This window comes from Anomaloglossus baeobatrachus, chromosome 4 (assembly GCF_048569485.1).
Source record: "Anomaloglossus baeobatrachus isolate aAnoBae1 chromosome 4, aAnoBae1.hap1, whole genome shotgun sequence".
Taxonomy (NCBI): domain Eukaryota; kingdom Metazoa; phylum Chordata; class Amphibia; order Anura; family Aromobatidae; genus Anomaloglossus; species Anomaloglossus baeobatrachus.
Genome location: NC_134356.1, coordinates 375,222,292 through 375,241,204, shown reverse-complemented (window position 1 = coordinate 375,241,204; position 18,913 = coordinate 375,222,292). Strand labels below are relative to the sequence as shown.

General features: G+C 42.5%; 1 protein-coding gene across 4 annotated transcripts in view; it reads right to left on the bottom strand.

Annotated features, from left to right (window-relative positions):
* Positions 1 to 18,913, bottom strand: part of PHTF2 (putative homeodomain transcription factor 2) — a 194,161-nt gene that overhangs the window by 134,480 nt on the left and 40,768 nt on the right. For all 4 annotated transcript variants that reach the window (XM_075345200.1, XM_075345198.1, XM_075345201.1 and 1 more), the window contains exon 2: positions 14,717 to 14,787. In XM_075345200.1, the coding sequence (XP_075201315.1) occupies positions 14,717 to 14,761 (45 nt within the window). In that variant the 5' untranslated portion in view covers positions 14,762 to 14,787. The remainder of the gene's footprint in view (positions 1 to 14,716; positions 14,788 to 18,913) is intronic.

Here is an 18,913-nt window from a genome sequence, read left to right as displayed (position 1 = left end):
TCATAGAGAAGCTCAAAAGGTGAGAAACCAGTGGATGATTGTGTAAACTCTGTTGGCAAATAAATACAGTAACAACTGGACCCATTATTTGGGAAACTGTTGCACAAACTTGCAAAGCATTTTTTTTTGTTTTTTTTAAAGAGTTTGGGTAAAGCGTTCCACCAAACCATCAATTTTGGGGTGATATGGAGTGGCCCTTACAGCCTGAATTCCAAGAAGCTAGAGGACAGCTCCTTCACTAAGCTAGATTGAAAGTTTGGACCTTGACCTGTAGGGATTGTATGAGGAATAGCCATCTGACAAACATTTTATAAGATCCTCTGCTATTCTGTTTGTGGTGATAGTACTTAAAGGAATAGCCACATGCCTAATAATGACTTAAAAAAAGAAGAATATATTGGTTACCCTTTTTACTTTTCCCAGGAGGATCAACAATATCCAAAACTATTCTATCAAAAGGGTTTCAAGCACCGGAATGGAAACTAATTTACATTTCATGTCACCTCGAGAAATATATATTAGCCTTGTGGACATGATGCACTAAAATTGATTGTACATTAGGCCACAAGAACTTGCTCAGCATCCTTGATAATGATTTTTCTACCAAAATGCTCTGATAAATGGCATACAGTGAGCCATTTCCAGAATGGCCTCTCTATATTTAGAGGGGACCACAACTTGCCACACGTGTTCTTTCGTCTGTGGGTGCATACAAACCCGATATATCATTTCTCACTTGATAAAGATATGGTGCAGGCTCCTTCACCTTATCATTCACCTGAGAAAACTGATGTGAGGGTGTCATCTTGCTTTTGTTTGGCAGAAATATTCTTCTCCCACTGAAAAGAATGCAAAGGGTCCACTTCTAAGAGACAACGTTCAGATCGCCATGTTTTATGGGCAATCCGCTTTTCTCTCCTAGAAACATGACCCTTGACTTTGCCATGGAATATATCCCCACCATCAAATGGACATTTTGAACCCAGAGTTTCTGCTTCAGATGTTTTTTTTAGTCTGAGACCTGGTTATAACCATTGACACCTGCCATTTTGAAGTATCTTATAGACGTCAGGTATGTCTTGGCCCAGAACCACGGGATATGGCAACTTGGGTACAAGTTCCATTTCTATTGACATCTGTGTATTGGCTATTTTAATTGATATCACTGTTTGGGTATATATTAATACCATGTACACATGTCAAAAGTAAATGACCTGTTACATTAGCAGAATCCACCAAGTCTGACCTCATTAGAGACTGCTGACCCCCAGGGTCAATCAGTGCAGTCACAGTTTGGGAGTTACCAGTTACAGGCTGGAAAGTCTAACTCAGTGTTTCTCAACTCCAGTCCTCAAGACCCACCAACAGATCATGTTTTCAGGTTTTCCTCAATGTTAGACAGGGAATAATTGCATAACCTGTGCAACGTTAAGGAAATCCTGAAAACCTGACTAAGGAAAACCTGAAAACATGATCTGTTGGGGGGTCTTGAGGACTGGAGTTGAGAAACATTGGTCTAACTAGACCAGCACAATTTACTGACGACATTGCCTTTTTAATGGCTACACTGGCACAGTCTTCAGCCAAATACCCATTTTTCCACAGGAAAAGCAGGTCAGATCTTTATGACGATGCTTGTATTTTACAGTCTGGGGTCTTTGTTTATCAGCCAATGAAACAGGTATTACTTGGCTTATGGGCCAGTCCATTTCTTGAAAGGAAGTAATTTACTGATAGTGGCAACGCCTGCTTTCTGCTATCTGCCATAAATTAAGTTACCCAGATTTGTAATGGTACAGGAAGCAAGAACTGTTCAGGGATGATGATTTCCAGCACTCGTTGAGCAGTCTTGCTCTCTGGAGAAATCCACTTGCAGCACAGTTTAGTGAGCTGAGTGAAAGCCTCTAGATCCTCCCTTGTCCTGATATCTGTAGGTTCAGAATCTTTGGCGACATTATTCCGCATGTATATTGTAGCGTCTCAAGATAGCTACCAAAAAGTTAAAACTGTTATCAACATCCTCAGTCCTCATGTGGCTATATGCCTGCTGAGTGTTGCTGGTCAGAAAGGGTTCTACTTCTGACACCATATGTTAGGGTGTGGGCACTCTCGCCATCATAGAAGGTCTTTACACTAATATTTAGTTTGAGAAAAAAAGAAAAATATATAAAATTATAAATAATAATAATAATAATATAAAATAATAATAAAAAAAAAATCTGGAAATTTGGGGTTGAGGTGCAGCATCATTTGGCTATGAACTCTGGCTCACAGGAGGATTGTCATGACATACACAGGGGTCATCAGCTGATCCCTGACAGATTGGCAGTGGGATTTAATTATATCACAGCCATGGGCAGATCTCCAATCCACCCGCGGCTGTTAGAGGCACATGTCGGCTGATTAAATCAGCACTCGTGTAGGGAGAGAGGGGGACTCAGCATGCATCAAAGGCAGGGAGCTGACTCAATCGACATAGTAATGGTTAAATAAACTGTATGCTATTACCCAGAAACCGTCTTAAAAGGCACATACACTTGATTCAAATAATAAAAAAACAACGTATCAAGCATAATAAATCCGTGCCATCTCCTTCTGAAGTACAAAAGGTGCTTACAATCTTTGTACAGATCAAGAAAACAACCAAGTCATACAAAAGAAACAAAATCTCTCCTTTTTGTCTGCCTTAAATCAGGTACAGACTATATAACCCTTCACACCCTGCACTCAGGTTTACAACATGCAGGTAAGATGGTAATGCTGAGTGTTAGTGGAGAATGGAAACCATGGACAAGGAGGAAAACATTGGAAACCATGCTGGGTGTCAGTTTGTCTGTGGAAACCGTGAACAGGGAGGGAAGTTTGCTGGCCAGCGGCAGATAAGAGGGAAAAACAGACATACCAATACATTATTCAACCCTCTCCCCCTCAGCTCTTCATACTCTAAACACTTGCCATCTCCTTAGCTTTCCCTCCTCTCCATTACGAGGGACTTCCATCTTTTCATCTATACTACAGGCCCAGCATTGCTTATAGACTACAATGGTTTTCAGTACCACTTTTATGTTGACGACACTCAAATTTACCTTTTCAGGTCAAGACTTCAATCCTGCTTTCCAGAGTGTCGGTTATAGCCTAGTTTTTTCTTCATAAAACTCAACATAGTTATTAACAAAAGTCCCCATCACACGCAGAGATAAATCTTTGGCAGATCTGTGGTTGCAGTGAAATCATGGACATATTGTTCCATTTGTACACAGCCACAAACCTGGCACTGATTGTCCACAATTTCACTGCAACCACAGATCTGCCGCAGATTTATCTCTGTGTGTGACAGGGCCATAATGCTAAAAAGTCCCCAGTTTTACAGCTTGGTGTCTCAGGGTAAAAACGGTCTCAACACCTTCCAACCTGTGACGTACCCCATACGTTCTGGTCGGACAAGGCTCCCAACCCATGACGTACGGTGTATGTTGAGGCGTTTGCGGGGTCACAGGTGCTGTGCCACCGTGATCGCTGCCTGAAGCTCGGCTTAGAGTCCCGGCTCTCACAGTCAAATATTATACACAAGACTAGGTGAACAAGTGTCAGCCGTGGTGCACGAAATCCAGGATGGGCTCCAAACAACAATATAAGCAGAAGGATCGGCACTCACAAAAAATTCTTTATAGTTGCAGAATTTATTCCATATTTTTCAATCCATTTTAATTCCATTTTCTTTCAAAAGTTAAATGCAAGATGACACAGGTTTCGGTCTAGAGATAGGATTGTAAAAAAGTCTGCATCTCTAGACCAAAACGTGCGTCATCTTGCATTTAATTTTTGAAAGAAAATGGAATGAAAATGGATTGAAACAAAATACGGAATAAATTCTGCAACTATAATTTTGTGACTGCCGATCCTTCTGGTTATATGGCTCTCACAGTCAGGGATGATGCCCATGCCGTCCTTAACTGTTGAACCGCCTAAATGCCGCGGTCTATACCAATCGCAGCATTTAGGGAATTAGTAGACGGATTGCGTTCCCTCTCCCCTCCAAATCGGTGCCCTGCAATGTAAAGGCGAGGGCTTGATTGTTGTCATGGTGACCCAAGGTCGATGGGACAACCTCCAAGTCACCAAGCTACAAAAGTGCTTGAGATCTTGCAAGGAGCAGGATTCCAGGTCAGTGCTGCATAATGATCGTGCATTGCAGTATACTAGTCATAAAAATATTAAATCAGAAACTAAAGAAAATAAAAAATAAAATTAAAGATTCCAATAAATATGTATATTTAACAAAAAAACAAAAAACACCTTGGTATAAGTGCGTCACTGTCACTATAAAACTGTCACTAGTTAACCCCTTCATTGAACACAGTTAAAAAAAAAAAAAAAAAAAAGTAGCAAAAACTGTCTTTTCATCATACAGCTAACAAAAAGAACATAAACAAACATGATACTGCTGAAAAAGTCATCTTGTCCTACAAAAACAAAACCATGGATACCTAAGCTGCAATGCCCTGCACATGAGGTAAGAGACATGGCTATTTCAGAACTACTGTATACAACATTTCTAATGGGAAGTATTTGCTAATATTGTTAATTATTACTACACCTTCAACAGATTGGGATAGGATCTTAGAGATTGGAATATTTTTATTTTTTTTTGGTAAATCAAATTTTATTAATTTGAAAAAGGCATCTCCAAATCATGAAACATGTGGAATAAACTTTTAAGTCATGTATATTGTAGTGGTTTTCTACTGTATGACATACTTATGAATTGGTCTACATATGTTTATGTACAGTAAACCTGGTTTGCATCTTATTATAAGTGCAGAGTCCTAGGCACTTAAAAAGGGGTATTCTCATGTTTGGGAAGTTATCCTTTATACATAGGATAGGGAAGAACTTCCCAATTGATGAGGGTTTAACCACTGGGACTCCTACGAATGCAGAGAATCAGGACCCTGAACAGCACAGTGCGCATGGAGAACTGGTCCACCATTAATTTTTACAATAGTGCCGAGCTGGAAGCAGGGTCACCCATCTGATCACATGTGGAGGTTTTACCACTGGCTTTAGGCTATGTGCGCACTTACCGGATTTTGCCGCGGATTTTCCGCGGATTTGCTGCATGTTTCGCTGCAGAAAATGTTCATAACATCTCTGCAGTGAATCACCAGCAAATCCTATGGAGAAAAAAAATCCTGTGCGCACTGGGCGGAATTTGACAGCTGCATGTTTTGCTGCGGGAATCCCGCAGCAAAAACAAGTGCATGTCACTTCTTTTCCGCACATCGCTGCGGGATTTCACTCCATTGACTCAATGTTAATCATGAAATCCCGCAGGGAATAACGCAGGCAGCAAATTCTGTGCGGTTCACTGCGTTTTCCTGCGTTATTCCCTGCGGTATTTTGCGGTTTACCTCCGGTAATGTGCATCACTTGCTTGCGGTTTTGCAGGGAAGTGATGTCATTACAGGAAGAGGAAGCCGTGCAGAGAGTAAACACACACATCACAGACACACACAGACATCACAGACATAGAACACAGACACATAGAACACACATAGAAAGAAAACGGAAATATAGGAAAAAAAGAACGTGGGCTCCGCTGCATATTTACCGTCCAGCCGAGGTAAGCACACAGCGGCGGCCCGGTATCCTCAGGCTGGGGAGGGAGAGGGGCAGGGGTAATGTCCCCCGCCTCACTCCCCCTCCGGAAGCCGAGAATATCAGCCGCAGCTGCCCCGGGACTGTCGCATCCATTATGCGGCAGCACCGGGAGTGTCCTCGGCTCTTCTTGCCACCGTGTAGCAGTGGTGACAAGGTAATACAAGGGGTTAATGGTGATGGGGGACCACCGCCATTAACCCCAGGCTTGATCATGGCAGCGTCTATGTGACAGCTGACACGATCAACCCGTAAGTAAAGTGAAAAAAAACACAGACAGCGAAAAATCCTTTATTTTAAATAAAACCAACAAGCCTCGTTCACCATTTTATTAACCCCCCCAAACAAAGCTCCGGCGTAATCCACCGCTCCGACATCCACAGCTCCGGCTCCTGCGTCCTGCGCTGCTGACATCCAGCCGCGACTGTCACAGACACAGGCTGAATGCAGCAGACAGCAGAGGTAATTACCGGTCATTTCCCACGGCCGGTAATGTGAACTCACTGCCGACCGTGGGAAATGCAGCGATCTGTCCTCTATCTATCCCTCTATCTATCTGTCTGTCTATCTATCTATCCCTCTATCTATTCTTCTGTCTATCTACTATCAGAATTAAATGTATTTTTTTTTTTTTCTTCAATGTGCTTTATTGCATTGAATGCAATAAAGCACATCCCAACCCGCACGCGGCAAAACCGCGGCAATACCACGAATAATACCGCGGTAAAACCGCAGCAAACCGCGGCAAACCGCATGCGGTTTTCGGGTGCGGTTTCCCGCGGTTTTTTACCGCGGGTGCGGTAATCTTTGAGGGCATGCGGAATTTTCTCAAGAAAATTCAATTTCCCAGTGCGCACAGAGCCTAAGAGATTAACCCCTTCAGCCCCAGAGCCTTTTCCGTTTTTGTTTTTTGCTCCCCTTCTTCAGAGAGCCGTAACTTTTTTAATTTTTCTGTCAATCTTGCCATACGAGGGCTTGTTTTTTGCGGGACGAGTTGTACTTTTAAATGAAACCATAAGTTTTACCATATGTTGTACTGGAAAACAGCAAAAAAATTCCAAGTGTGGAAAAACTGCAAAAAAAAGTGTGATGGCACAATAGTTTTTGGGATATGTTATTCACAGTGTTCACTATATGGTAAAACTGATGTGTCATTGTGATGCCTGAGGTCGGTGCGTGTTTGTAGACACCAAACATGTGTAGATTTACTTGTATCTAAGGGGTTAAAAAAAAATAATTCACAAGTTTGTCCAATAAAAGTGCCACACGTTTTGCGCCATTTTCCAAAACCCATAGCGTTCTCATTTTTTGGGATCTATGGCTCAATGACAAATTATTTTTTGCGTCTCAAGCTGACATTTTTAACAGTACCATTTTTGCGCAGATGCTACGTTTTGATCGCCTGTTATTGCATTTTGCACAAAACTTGCGGCAACCAAAAAACGTAATTTTGGCGTTTGGAATTTTTTTTGCCGCTACGCCGTTTACTGATCAGATTAATTGATTTTATATTTTGATAGATCGGGCATTTCTGAATGCGGCGATACCAAATGTGTGTATATTTTTAATTTTTTTAACCCTTTAATTTTCAATGGGGCGAAAGGGGGGGGGTGATTTGAACTTTTAGGTTTTTGTTTTTTTTTAGTTTTTAAAACTTTTTTTTACATTTTTTTTATTTTACTAGTCCTCCTAGGGGGCTTTATAGATCAGCAATCCGATCGCTCTGCCCTATCTGCAGATCTCAGCTAAAGAGCCGAGAACTGCAAATATGGTGCTTTACTCTCCGTGCTGGCACTATGCCGGCATTGAGAAGAAGTGACTCATGTTAGCTACAGGCGTCATCACATGACCCTGTGCTACCATGGCAACCACCGAAAGTCACGTGATCACGCACGTGACTTCCGGTGGAGGCTGCAGTAAGTAAATGTAATGGCTGTGCGCATATACATCTCACTGCCAGACTTTGGCAGCGAGATGTAAGGGTTAAATCTTGCAAGTGGAAGCGATTCCACTCGTAACATGCAGGCGCACGTCAGCTGTTAAAAGCAACTGATATGTGTGCGGATCGCCGCATCCTGCCCGCGGCAGGGGGCGGGGCTTAACGTCATACGCTCCATGACGGATAGATCCGTCATTGGTCGTGAAGGGGTTAAAGTGCTTTAAAGTGCTGTCCCTGGACAGATGAAGGTACATAAACCTCTACTGACTCACTGCACTTACCGTTTGCATAATTTTACATTTACAAGCTGAATAACACTTGAACTATTTTGGTATTCGGCTTGTAGCCAGACTAGAAAGGCACATTACTCTAAAAATGTCACTGGCTATTGGTTTACAAGAATTCCATGTGAGCAACAACAGCCTTGACATGAGCCGTTCATTAGTCTAAATTACACAAAGTGAATCATTGCACTGGTATACTGGAAACAGACAAACAAAGTACAGCACACGAGTATAGATAGAGGAACCAGTGTCAGTGTCTTCAGAAGCACGTCACAAGCTGAAGCACATGTTATGTAGGTGGGTATGATCCGGCATTTTGGGTGGGATAACTCACTAAACTTCTGTCCAATCTCTTTTGGCTTTTATTAAAAAATAAATTCATATTCCGGAGTGAATACATCATTATTCGTCACCACTGAACACTGGTTCATTTTATGTAGAATTTTCTGTCCTCCATCTAAAGCCCTACCCTCCACTGTTCACATTCCAGCAATCCTGCCCAATTCATGAGATTAGGGGAGAGGACGCCCTCTGGGTATGCACCACACAACGCCATACCACAATTGATCATTTATGCATGATAACAATGAAAGGATTTTCAGTTATATCACATCCCTATAGAACATGTGTAATGAGATGACTATTATTCCTTACATCTTCTCCTTAAACAGTTTCTATACATATTATCAGGATTAAGATGACTGACCCATGTGTCAGATATAATACCATTGATAAATAGACTTATTCCATCCGGTTATCTTGCTTCCCTAGCAGCTGTGACTTTCAGATGATCACGCTTTATTATCCAGCATTAAATAACTTCAAAACAATAAATGTATATACAGTGCCTACAAGTAGTCTTCAACCCCCTGCAGATTTAGCAGGTTTGATAAGATGCAAATAAGTTAGAGCCTGCAAACTTCAAACAAGAGCAGGATTTATTAACAGATGCACAAATCTTACAAACCAACAAGCTATGTTGCTCAGTTAAATTTTAATAAATTTTCAACATAAAAGTGTGGGTCAATTATTATTCAACCCCTAGGTTTAATATTTTGTGGAATAGCCCTTGTTTGCAATTACAGCGAATAATCGTCTTTTATAAGACCTGATCAGGCCGGCACAGGTCTCTGGAGTTATCTTGGCCCACTCCTCCATGCAGATCTTCTCCAAGTTATCTAGGTTCTTTGGGTATCTCATGTGGACTTTAATCTTGAGCTCCTTCCACAAGTTTTCAATTGGGTTAAGGTCAGGAGCCTGACTAGGCCACTGCAACACCTTGATTGTTTTCCCTCTTGAACCAGGCCTTGGTTTTCTTGGCTGTGTGCTTTGGGTCGTTGTCTTGTTGGAAGATGAAATGACGACCCATCTTAAGATCCTTGATGGAGGAGCGGAGGTTCTTGGCCAAAATCTCCAGGTAGGCCGTGCTATCAATCTTCCCATGGATGCGGACCAGATGGCCAGGCTCCTTGGCTGAGAAACAGCCCCACAGCATGATGCTGCCACCACCATGCTTGACTGTAGGGATGGTATTCTTGGGGTCGTATGCAGTGCCATCCAGTCTCCAAACGTCACGTGTGTGGTTGGCACCAAAGATCTCGATCTTGGTTTCATCAGACCAGAGAACCTTGAACCAGTCTGTCTCAGAGTCCTCCAAGTGATCGTGAGCAAACTGTAGACGAGCCTTGACATGACGCGTTGAAAGTAAAAGGTACCTTACGGGCTCGTCTGGAATGGAGACCATTGCGGTGGAGTACGTTACTTATGGTGTTGACTGAAACCAATGTCCCCACTGCCATGAGATCTTCCCGGAGCTCCTTCCTTGTTGTCCTTGTCCGAAGAGTCAAGGCTAACCCAAGCCTGGCCTCGGCACGGGTGGAAACTTTCAAAGGCTGTCCAGGCCGTGGAAGGCTAACAGTAGTTCCATAAGCCTTCCACTTCCGGATGATGCTCCCAACAGTGGAGACAGGTAGGCCCAACTCCTTGGAAAGGGTTTTGTACCCCTTGCCAGCCTTGTGACCCTCCACGATCTTGTCTCTGATGGCCTTGGAATGCTCCTTTGTCTTACCCATGTTGACCAGGTATGAGTGCTGTTCACAAGTTTGGGGAGGGTCTTAATTAGTCAGAAAAGGCTGGAAAAAGAGATAATTAATCCAAACATGTGAAGCTCATTGTTCTTTGTGCCTGAAATACTTCTTAATACTTTAGGGGAACCAAACAGAATACTTGTGGTTTGAGGGGTTGAATAATAAATGACCCTCTGAATAAACTTTTCACAATTTAAAAAAAAAAAAAATAAAAAAAGAAATAACATTATTTTTTGCTGCAGTGCATTTCACAATTCCAGGCTGATCTACAGTCCAAATGTCACATGCCAAGTTAATTCCGAATGTGTAAACCTGCTAAATCTGCAGGGGGTTGAATACTACTTGTAGGCACTGTATGTAACATTTATTTAAAAGGAATCTATCCCCATGTTTTTGCCACCTAATCAAAGATCAGCATTATGTAGGAGCAGAGATCGCAACTCCAGCTGCTGTTAGATGGAGAACAAAAGCCTGGTGACTGACTCCCTTTCAGTCACAGATATGTCAAACTCGAGGCTTGTGGGCAGAATCAGGCCCGCCACATTATTTCATGTTGCCTGCAAGTTCAGGACACAGAAGTACCGTCTCTCCACAGTCTCAGTATGGTGAGCTGGTCAGAGCAGTGTGGAAGTATGCACTGGAGCTCAAAATCTAAGAAGGCTCCTGCCCCCTGTACTGGTACCAGCCACCTACTAAGTAGTGGCTGCATTCTATATTGATGGTGTTCAGCAGATGGGTAGAGCCTGCATGGGGACCCTGAGCTGACAAAGCTAACACTTCATAGAGAAGGAGGCACCAGCACAAACAGTAGGTGCCATCTTTGAAACCAAGTGAAAGCAGTCATCCAGCACTTGTGTGGTTCAATGTTTGAATCAGAGCAGACACAGCGAGTCCTTAGCATAGGTAGCAATCCATCTTTGGCTCTGAGGTCTGGCACAGCGCCCTTAGCCCTACTGTAACCAGAGACAGCGCCCTCAGCCCTACTGTACCCAGAGACCTTGCTCTCTGCCCTTCTGTACCCAGAGACCTTGCTCTCAGCCCTTCTGTACCCAGAGACCTTGCTCTCAGCCCTTCTGTACCCAGAGACCTTGCTCTCAGCCCTTCTGTACCCAGAGACCTTGCTCTCAGCCCTTCTGTACCCAGAGACCTTGCTCTCAGCCCTTCTGTACCCAGAGACCTTGCTCTCAGCCCTTCTGTACCCAGAGACCTTGCTCTCAGCCCTTCTGTACCCAGAGACCTTGCTCTCAGCCCTTCTGTACCCAGAGACCTTGCTCTCAGCCCTACTGTACCCAGAGACAGCGCTCTCAGCCCTTCTGTACCCAGAGACCTTGCTCTCTGCTCTACTGTACCCAGAGACCTTGCTCTCAGCCCTTCTGTACCCAGAGACCTTGCTCTCAGCCCTTCTGTACCCAGAGACCTTGCTCTCAGCCCTTCTGTACCCAGAGACCTTGCTCTCAGCCCTTCTGTACCCAGAGACCTTGCTCTCAGCCCTACTGTACCCAGAGACAGCGCTCTCAGCCCTACTGTACCCAGAGACAGCGCTCTCAGCCCTACTACACCCAGAGACAGCGCTCTCAGCCCTACTACACCCAGAGACAGCGCTCTTAGCCCTACTACACCCAGAGACAGCGCTCTCAGCCCTACTACACCCAGAGACAGCGCTCTCAGCCCTACTGTACCCAGAGACAGCGCTCTCAGCCCTACTACACCCAGAGACAGCGCTCTCAGCCCTACTACACCCAGAGACAGCGCTCTCAGCCCTACTACACCCAGAGACAGCGCTCTCAGCCCTACTACACCCAGAGACAGCGCTCTCAGCCCTACTAAACCCTTGGCCAATCCGTGCATTCCATTAAGTGGTTGGACCGTGTTTCACAGATGACTGCATGAGCCCCTACAAAAGCGGCCCTTTGAAAGCAAACATAATGCTGATGTGGCCCTATGTGAAAAAGTTTGACACTCTTTCTTTAACACTAGAAATCCCAAAATTTTCAAGCTCCCCCCTGAAGTCCCGAAAGAGGGTCAAATGACCCTTAGTGCAAACTGAATAAAACTAAACTAGAAACTAAATGGCTAAACTCAAATGGGGAAAACAACAACCTCCTGTGGTGCGAGAGTAATGGCCTTAATTACAGAACAAAAGACAGTGATTATAGGATGTTAGCTAAAATCCTTCAGGTCATTCGACTAGTCTCTGGGTTCCAAAGGTAGAAATGTTAAATGACCCCTCTCTGGGACTTCTAGTGTTAAGACATATGATTATTACACAATGAAAAATAAAAGCTGCTAGCTTCTGAAAGAGTGGTTCATTAAAAAAGGCCATTAACGGGTCAGACATGAATTTACTGCAAATTGCCAAATCCTGGTAGTACAATATGAATATCGTCAGATTCCGGTTTTGTTTGCCAGCTTGAGTGCTTGTCACGTAACCACTTATATGCAATTTGTACACTCACGGTCATGGGCTAACAAATAACTCAACATGGAGGGATCCAGGAAAAGTTAACAAAAGCAGAATAGACACTAGTCAGTAATGTGACCACAAGTATGAAAATTGTATATAAAGTGGTCATGGGACAACCGCTCGGGCAGGCAAACTGAACGTCTGGAGTGAGATATAGGCACAGCAAACATTTTTGCTTATCCAGGAGACCCAGTTTAATACAAACTGCTTAAGTTACACTTGGTACATCCCTTCTAAAATTAGCAGTTTTTGATGGGAAACAATTACATTTTTGCCCTTATAGCTCAGAGTTCTCTTGAAAAAGAAAAGCGATCAGGTTGTTCCTTTCCTTTTCATAAGAGCTTTGGAAGTAAACATATAATAAAAAATGCAGTGTAACCTGGTATTAGAGTGGTATTGATGCAGATTATTATAGTAACACTTCATCTTCCAAAAATATCTTGTGATTAGAGAGGAGTAGATCAATTCACGGGACTCCAGTCCAGTGTCCAGGTCAGTGGTACCTGGCGGCTAGATGGGAGGCCCGCGAATCTCCTACCTTCTGTGGTCACATCGTACAGATGACGCGGCATCAGCCCTGACTAACATATGCTGTGTTGGGGACACCAGAGAGTAAGGGGTACTTTGCACGCTGTGACATCGCTAGCCAATGCCGAGCGGGATAGTACCCGCCCCACCGCACATGCGATCTCTTGTGATAGCTGCCGTAGCAAACATTATCACTACGGCAGCTTCACATGCACTTACCCGCCCTGCGACATCGCTCTGGCCGGCGACCAGCCTCCTTCCTAAGGGGGTGGGTCGTGCGGCGTCACATGGCAGGCAGCCAATAGGAGCAGAGGGGCGGATTTGAGCGGGACATAAAACATCCCGCCCACCTCCTTCCTTCCGCATAGCCGGTGGAGGCAGGTAAGGAGAAGTTCCTTGCTCCTGCGGCTTCATACACAGCGATGTGTGCTGCCGCAGGAACGAGGAACAACATCGTACCTGCGCTGCAGCGAAATTATGAAAAAGACCGACACTACACAGATCCCCGATTTACAACACTTTTGGGATAGTTTATCGGTGCATCTAGGCTTTATACGTTGCGACGTCGTTACTGGCGCCGGATGTGCGTCACTGTCGATTTATTTGACCCCTACGACATCGCAATAGAAAAGTACCCCTAAGATTCACAGGATTTCCACCTACCTATTAGGTACCACTGACCCGGAGGCTGGACCGGAGTCCCGCAAATCGATTTTGCTGTGAGAACATATATTAATGGTTATATTCACACACAGAGTTAAAACATGAAGTGTATTTCTGCAATCCAAGGTTGCACAGAAATATTTCTGCAGACGTGCAGCAGATCCACAGCTTGTCTACAATCGCTGAACAGAAGTCGGTACAATGAGTTTAGAAAAAGAAGAGTAGAAGGAACGGAGATTTTCCAAGTAAAAATGCCAGCACACTTACTTTACAAAACATATTTAGTTAATTAACCTTGTCTAATGATAGCTGCCGAGTCGTTTTGCTGCAGTTACTTCTCGGAGCCCACTTAATGTGTAACGTAATCAGCAAAAAGAAATTAGACTGATTACCTAAAGACCAATTCCTTTTCAGCGCCGCAGCCGTTGCGCACGCTATGCTTATTCATACGCTAATCTAAAGTGGAATGTTGTTTTCACTCATTGAATGCCTAACAGGCATCACAATCACAACAGGCACCATAACATCGCCTTGTCTAGGCAGAACTACATAATCATCAGCACTGTATACCTGCTATAAAGTTAGAATATAGGATAAACACTAGAAGGGGTTTGCCAAAATTAACAAAAAACATCTTCAGATTTTCCACAAATCATACAAATACATTGAAAAGGTGATCATGTGACACATGTTAAGCAATATAGGTCCAAAATATCATGTAAATAAACATTGGTTATTAAACAAACACAATATTATTATAAATCCAGCAACGTTCAGTTTCAGGACAAACTTCTAACAGATTTTGGAGCAGAATACACTGAAATTTGCAAGATAAAAACTCCATGTGAACATATCCTTAAATTATACACTGCTCTCCGCAAAAAAACAATTCACAATTACTTTCTAAGGTGAACTCAAATTATCAAAGCTAAATATATATATATAAAAAAAAAAAAAAAAAAAAGTATTAAGTGATTAGACTGCACATCACTATATTTGTTCTCACATCAATAAAGTAAAATCTTCCCTAAGAATCAGATGTATAAAATATAGTTAAATCCACAAAATGACACAAATAAGTGATTATTCTTACCTTTTTCTGATACCAAACTATTGCATCTGTCACTTTGGACGCCATTTATTCTACGCATTTGACATCTTAGGCTGCAATGAGAAAGAGAGACATTTACTTCCACTCTCCTGGGATGATCCGGAGTTCTGATGATGCATAAATAGTTCAGTTACCTGCACACCGATGGGCGTGTGCCAGCGCTTATATTACACCCTTCCTCATTACTATTTTACAAATGTCACTGGAAGCTTTTTGCAATGTGCTCATTACACTGCATTAAAAGTTCTGTCATCACCACCATATTTGTGTAGAGACAGTGGAGATAGAAAAAATTACATATAAACAGTGTGTGCGCATGCATATTATATATATATATATATATATATATATATATATATACACATATATATACATATATATATATTATATACATACACACATATACATACATACACACATATACATACATACACACATATACATTATATATATATATATATACACATATATATATATATATATATATATATATTATATATATATATACACATACATACACACACACACTATATCTATACACACATATATATATATATATATATAATGTGTATATATATATATATATATATATATATATATATATATATATATATATATATATATATATATATATATATATATATATATATATATATATATATATATATATATATATATATATATATATATATATATATATACACATATACATACACACACACACAAACGCACTTATCTCTATCTATACGAGGGGCGATCCAAAAGTGATGATAATCGGTTATTTCTATTGCACACAGAAATTGAAATAAAATGTTTTCTTCTCTCTTGGGTACCACTAGTCCAGGAAAAGAAAAAAAAAAAAATCACTTAAATAGGCCACGATTCCCGGGAGCTACATTCATTTGAATATGAACTGCCGAGTGAACATCAAAATGGAAAAAAACGAGCTCAGAGCTGTCATCAAATACCTCTGCTTGAAAAAAATGATTACCAAAGACATACACAGCGACTTGGTGGAAACATTGGGGGACTCTTCTCCTCCATATTCCACAGTTGCACGCTGGGCCAAGGAATTTAAGCTGGGAAGAACATCGACGGAAGATGAACATCGTGAAGGACGCCCATCCACGTCCCTCAATGAAGAAAACGTGAAAAAAGTTGAAGAAGTTGTATTGGCAGATCAAAGAGTGACTATCAGGCATGTAGCTGAGGTCACAGGGATCTGATATGGCAGTATTCAAAGAATCCTTTCAAAAGCATTGCATATGAGAAAGGTCTCCGCGCGTTGGGTGCCAAAAATGTTAACCAACGAGCAAAAGAAGAAACGAGTTGACATTTCAATAGCAAATCTCGAAAAGTTCCAAGCTGACAATTTTTTATCACGTTTTTTGACCATGGACGAGACCTGGATCCACCACTTTGATCCTGAAACTAAACAACAATCGATGACATGGAAACGAGCCGACGAACCGACGCCGAAGAAATTCAAAGTGTCAAGCTCAGCAGGAAAGGTTATGGTGTCCGTTTTTTGGGACGATGAAGGAATTATGGTGGACTATTTGGAGAAGGGAGCCACTATTATGGGCTCCTACTGCACAGAACAAATAAGAAGACTGCGAGAGGCTATCAAGGAGAAAAGGCGTGGCAAACTGCGGGCCGGAGTGCTGTTTCACCAAGATAACGCGCCGGCTCAGAAAGCTGCAGTTGCCATGGCAACCATTCAAGAAGCGGGCTTTGAACTGGTGGAACACTACCCCTATTCGCCACATCTAGCCCCCAGTGACTTCTTTCTCTTTCCTCGCCTCAAGGAACACCTCCGGGGCAAGAAATTTGACGACATTAGCGACGTGATAACCGCTGTTGGGGATTTCTTTGAGGGTCAAGATCAAGAATTTTTTCGAAGGGAATTCTAAGTTTAGAAAAGAGATGGACTAAATGCATTGACTTGTTAGGAGACTATGTAGAAAAATATATATAATTTTTTTTTAATATATTCATTGTGTTTATTATTGATCATCATTACTTTTGGATCGCCCCTCGTACACACACACACACACACACACACACACACACACACACACACACACACACACACACACACACACACACACAAACACACACACACAATTCCATACATATATAAACACGTGAGTCCAGAAGTATTTGGGCAGTGACAAGTTTTGGCATTTTAGCCGTTTACCAAAAAAATATTCAAGGCAGAGTTATATAATCAATATGGGCATAAAGGCTCGCTCACATGTATAACATGGCCGAATGCCATCCATTGATTTAATGGATAGCACTCGCACTCCAATGTTATACTATGGGACAGAGCAGATCTGCGATTTTTTTTGTTCTCATTCTCAAGTATCCTGAGCACTGTCGGGAAAGTGATAGTCATTTGTCATCTGATAGAAGGTTGTGTAAGCTGCGACCTGGGGCCACCACAGGGCAGAATCTTTCCCCGCACATCTCACAGGACAAATCATCACAAACCCTGACCCTCAGGGATGTCAGCCAAGCCACCTCGGACAGGATTAGAAAATGGCCAGCTAGAATGGATTCCCAAGTGTCTCCAGCTCTTTTGCTGCAAACAGCTTCACTAACATAATAAGGAAGCTGGAAGGGATGGTTCAAGGGACAGACCAGCCCCTGAAACCACCATCATGAAGACACTTCATATCAGGTCTCATCTATCTGGGTGGATAAAGTTCACTATTTTCACTTTTTTTTTTTTTTTAAGTGCTCCTAGCATTCTATTACATAAATGTTCAATATTTTTTTTATGAAGATTTTTTGCAGAAAATAACACGGGCATGGTTAATTGGATGCATTCCATCCTATACAAACAATATTTCACCCTTCCATATTTTAAGAAATTTCACCACAACCAAAATCATTAGAAAAACCAGTTTATTAATAACAAAATAATGCTAAAACAATATGACAAACGACATGATAAGTAAGTGCATCTCACTTGTTTGAAATCCCTTCTGATGGAAACCGATCCAAGCTATAAATATATTTGAACAGTGAAACCGATCCAAACTAGAGGCTATCCAATCAAAAAGGCAGAAGAAAAAAAAAACCCATAACACTTTAGGGAAAAAAAAACAAAACCCTCTTCCAAACAGATTCATGAAACAAAAAAAAAAAAAAACTCCAAAAATGGAGCTATTCCTACTAGAAAATGTATACGTTTTGAACACCTAAAAAAAATGACATTTTTGTGTACTCACCGTAAAATGTCTTCCTTGGAGCCTTTCATTGGGGGACAGAGACAGTGGGTATTATGATGTCTCCAGGGAGGCATGACACTAGATTTGCAAAAGTGTTAGCTCCTCCCCCCACAGCATATACCCTAGCTAGGCAGGAAACTAGCTCAGTTTGGTGTAAAAGCAGTAGGAGAAGGACAACCAAAACCACAAGGGCGGGAGCTGTGTCCCCCAATGAAAGGCTCCAAGGAAGACATTTTACGGTGAGTACACAAAAATGTCATTTCCTTTCTCGCCTTTTCATTGGGGAACACAGACAGTGGGACGTCCCAAAGCAGTCCCTGGGTGGGAACTGAACTATTATCAGTGTAGAACATCAGACTAAGACCTGACTAACAACTGCAGTGAACACATATCAACACTGTCAACAAATCGAGCAGTGGCCACTTATAAATGGGCCACTGCCGCCTGAAGGACTTGTCTTCCAAGAGCAGCATCCGCAGAGGCATGCATATGCACTCTGTAGAATTTAGTAAACGTGTGCACACTGGACCAGGTAGCGGCCTTGCAAAGATGGGCCGCTGAAGTCTGATGGCGGATAGCCCAGGAAGCACCCACTGCTCGCGTAGAGTGGGCCCGCACAGATTGAGGGGGAACAGAACCTCGTGCTTTGTATGCCTCACAGATGGCAGTCCTAATCCATCGAGAAATCGTGGATTTAGAAGCCGGATTGCCCTTTTTGTGTCCTTGTGAGAGGACGAAGAGGGCATCGGACTTGTGCAACGGCGCTGTTCTGGAGATGTAGATCCGCAGAGCCCTGACAAGATCTAGAGTGTAAAGGGCTTTTTCAAAAGAGTGGACCGGGGCCGGGCAGAATGACGGCAACACAATGTCCTCGTTTAAGTAGAAAGAAGATACGACCTTCGGGAGAAAAGCGGGGGAAGGCCGAAGGACCACCTTATCA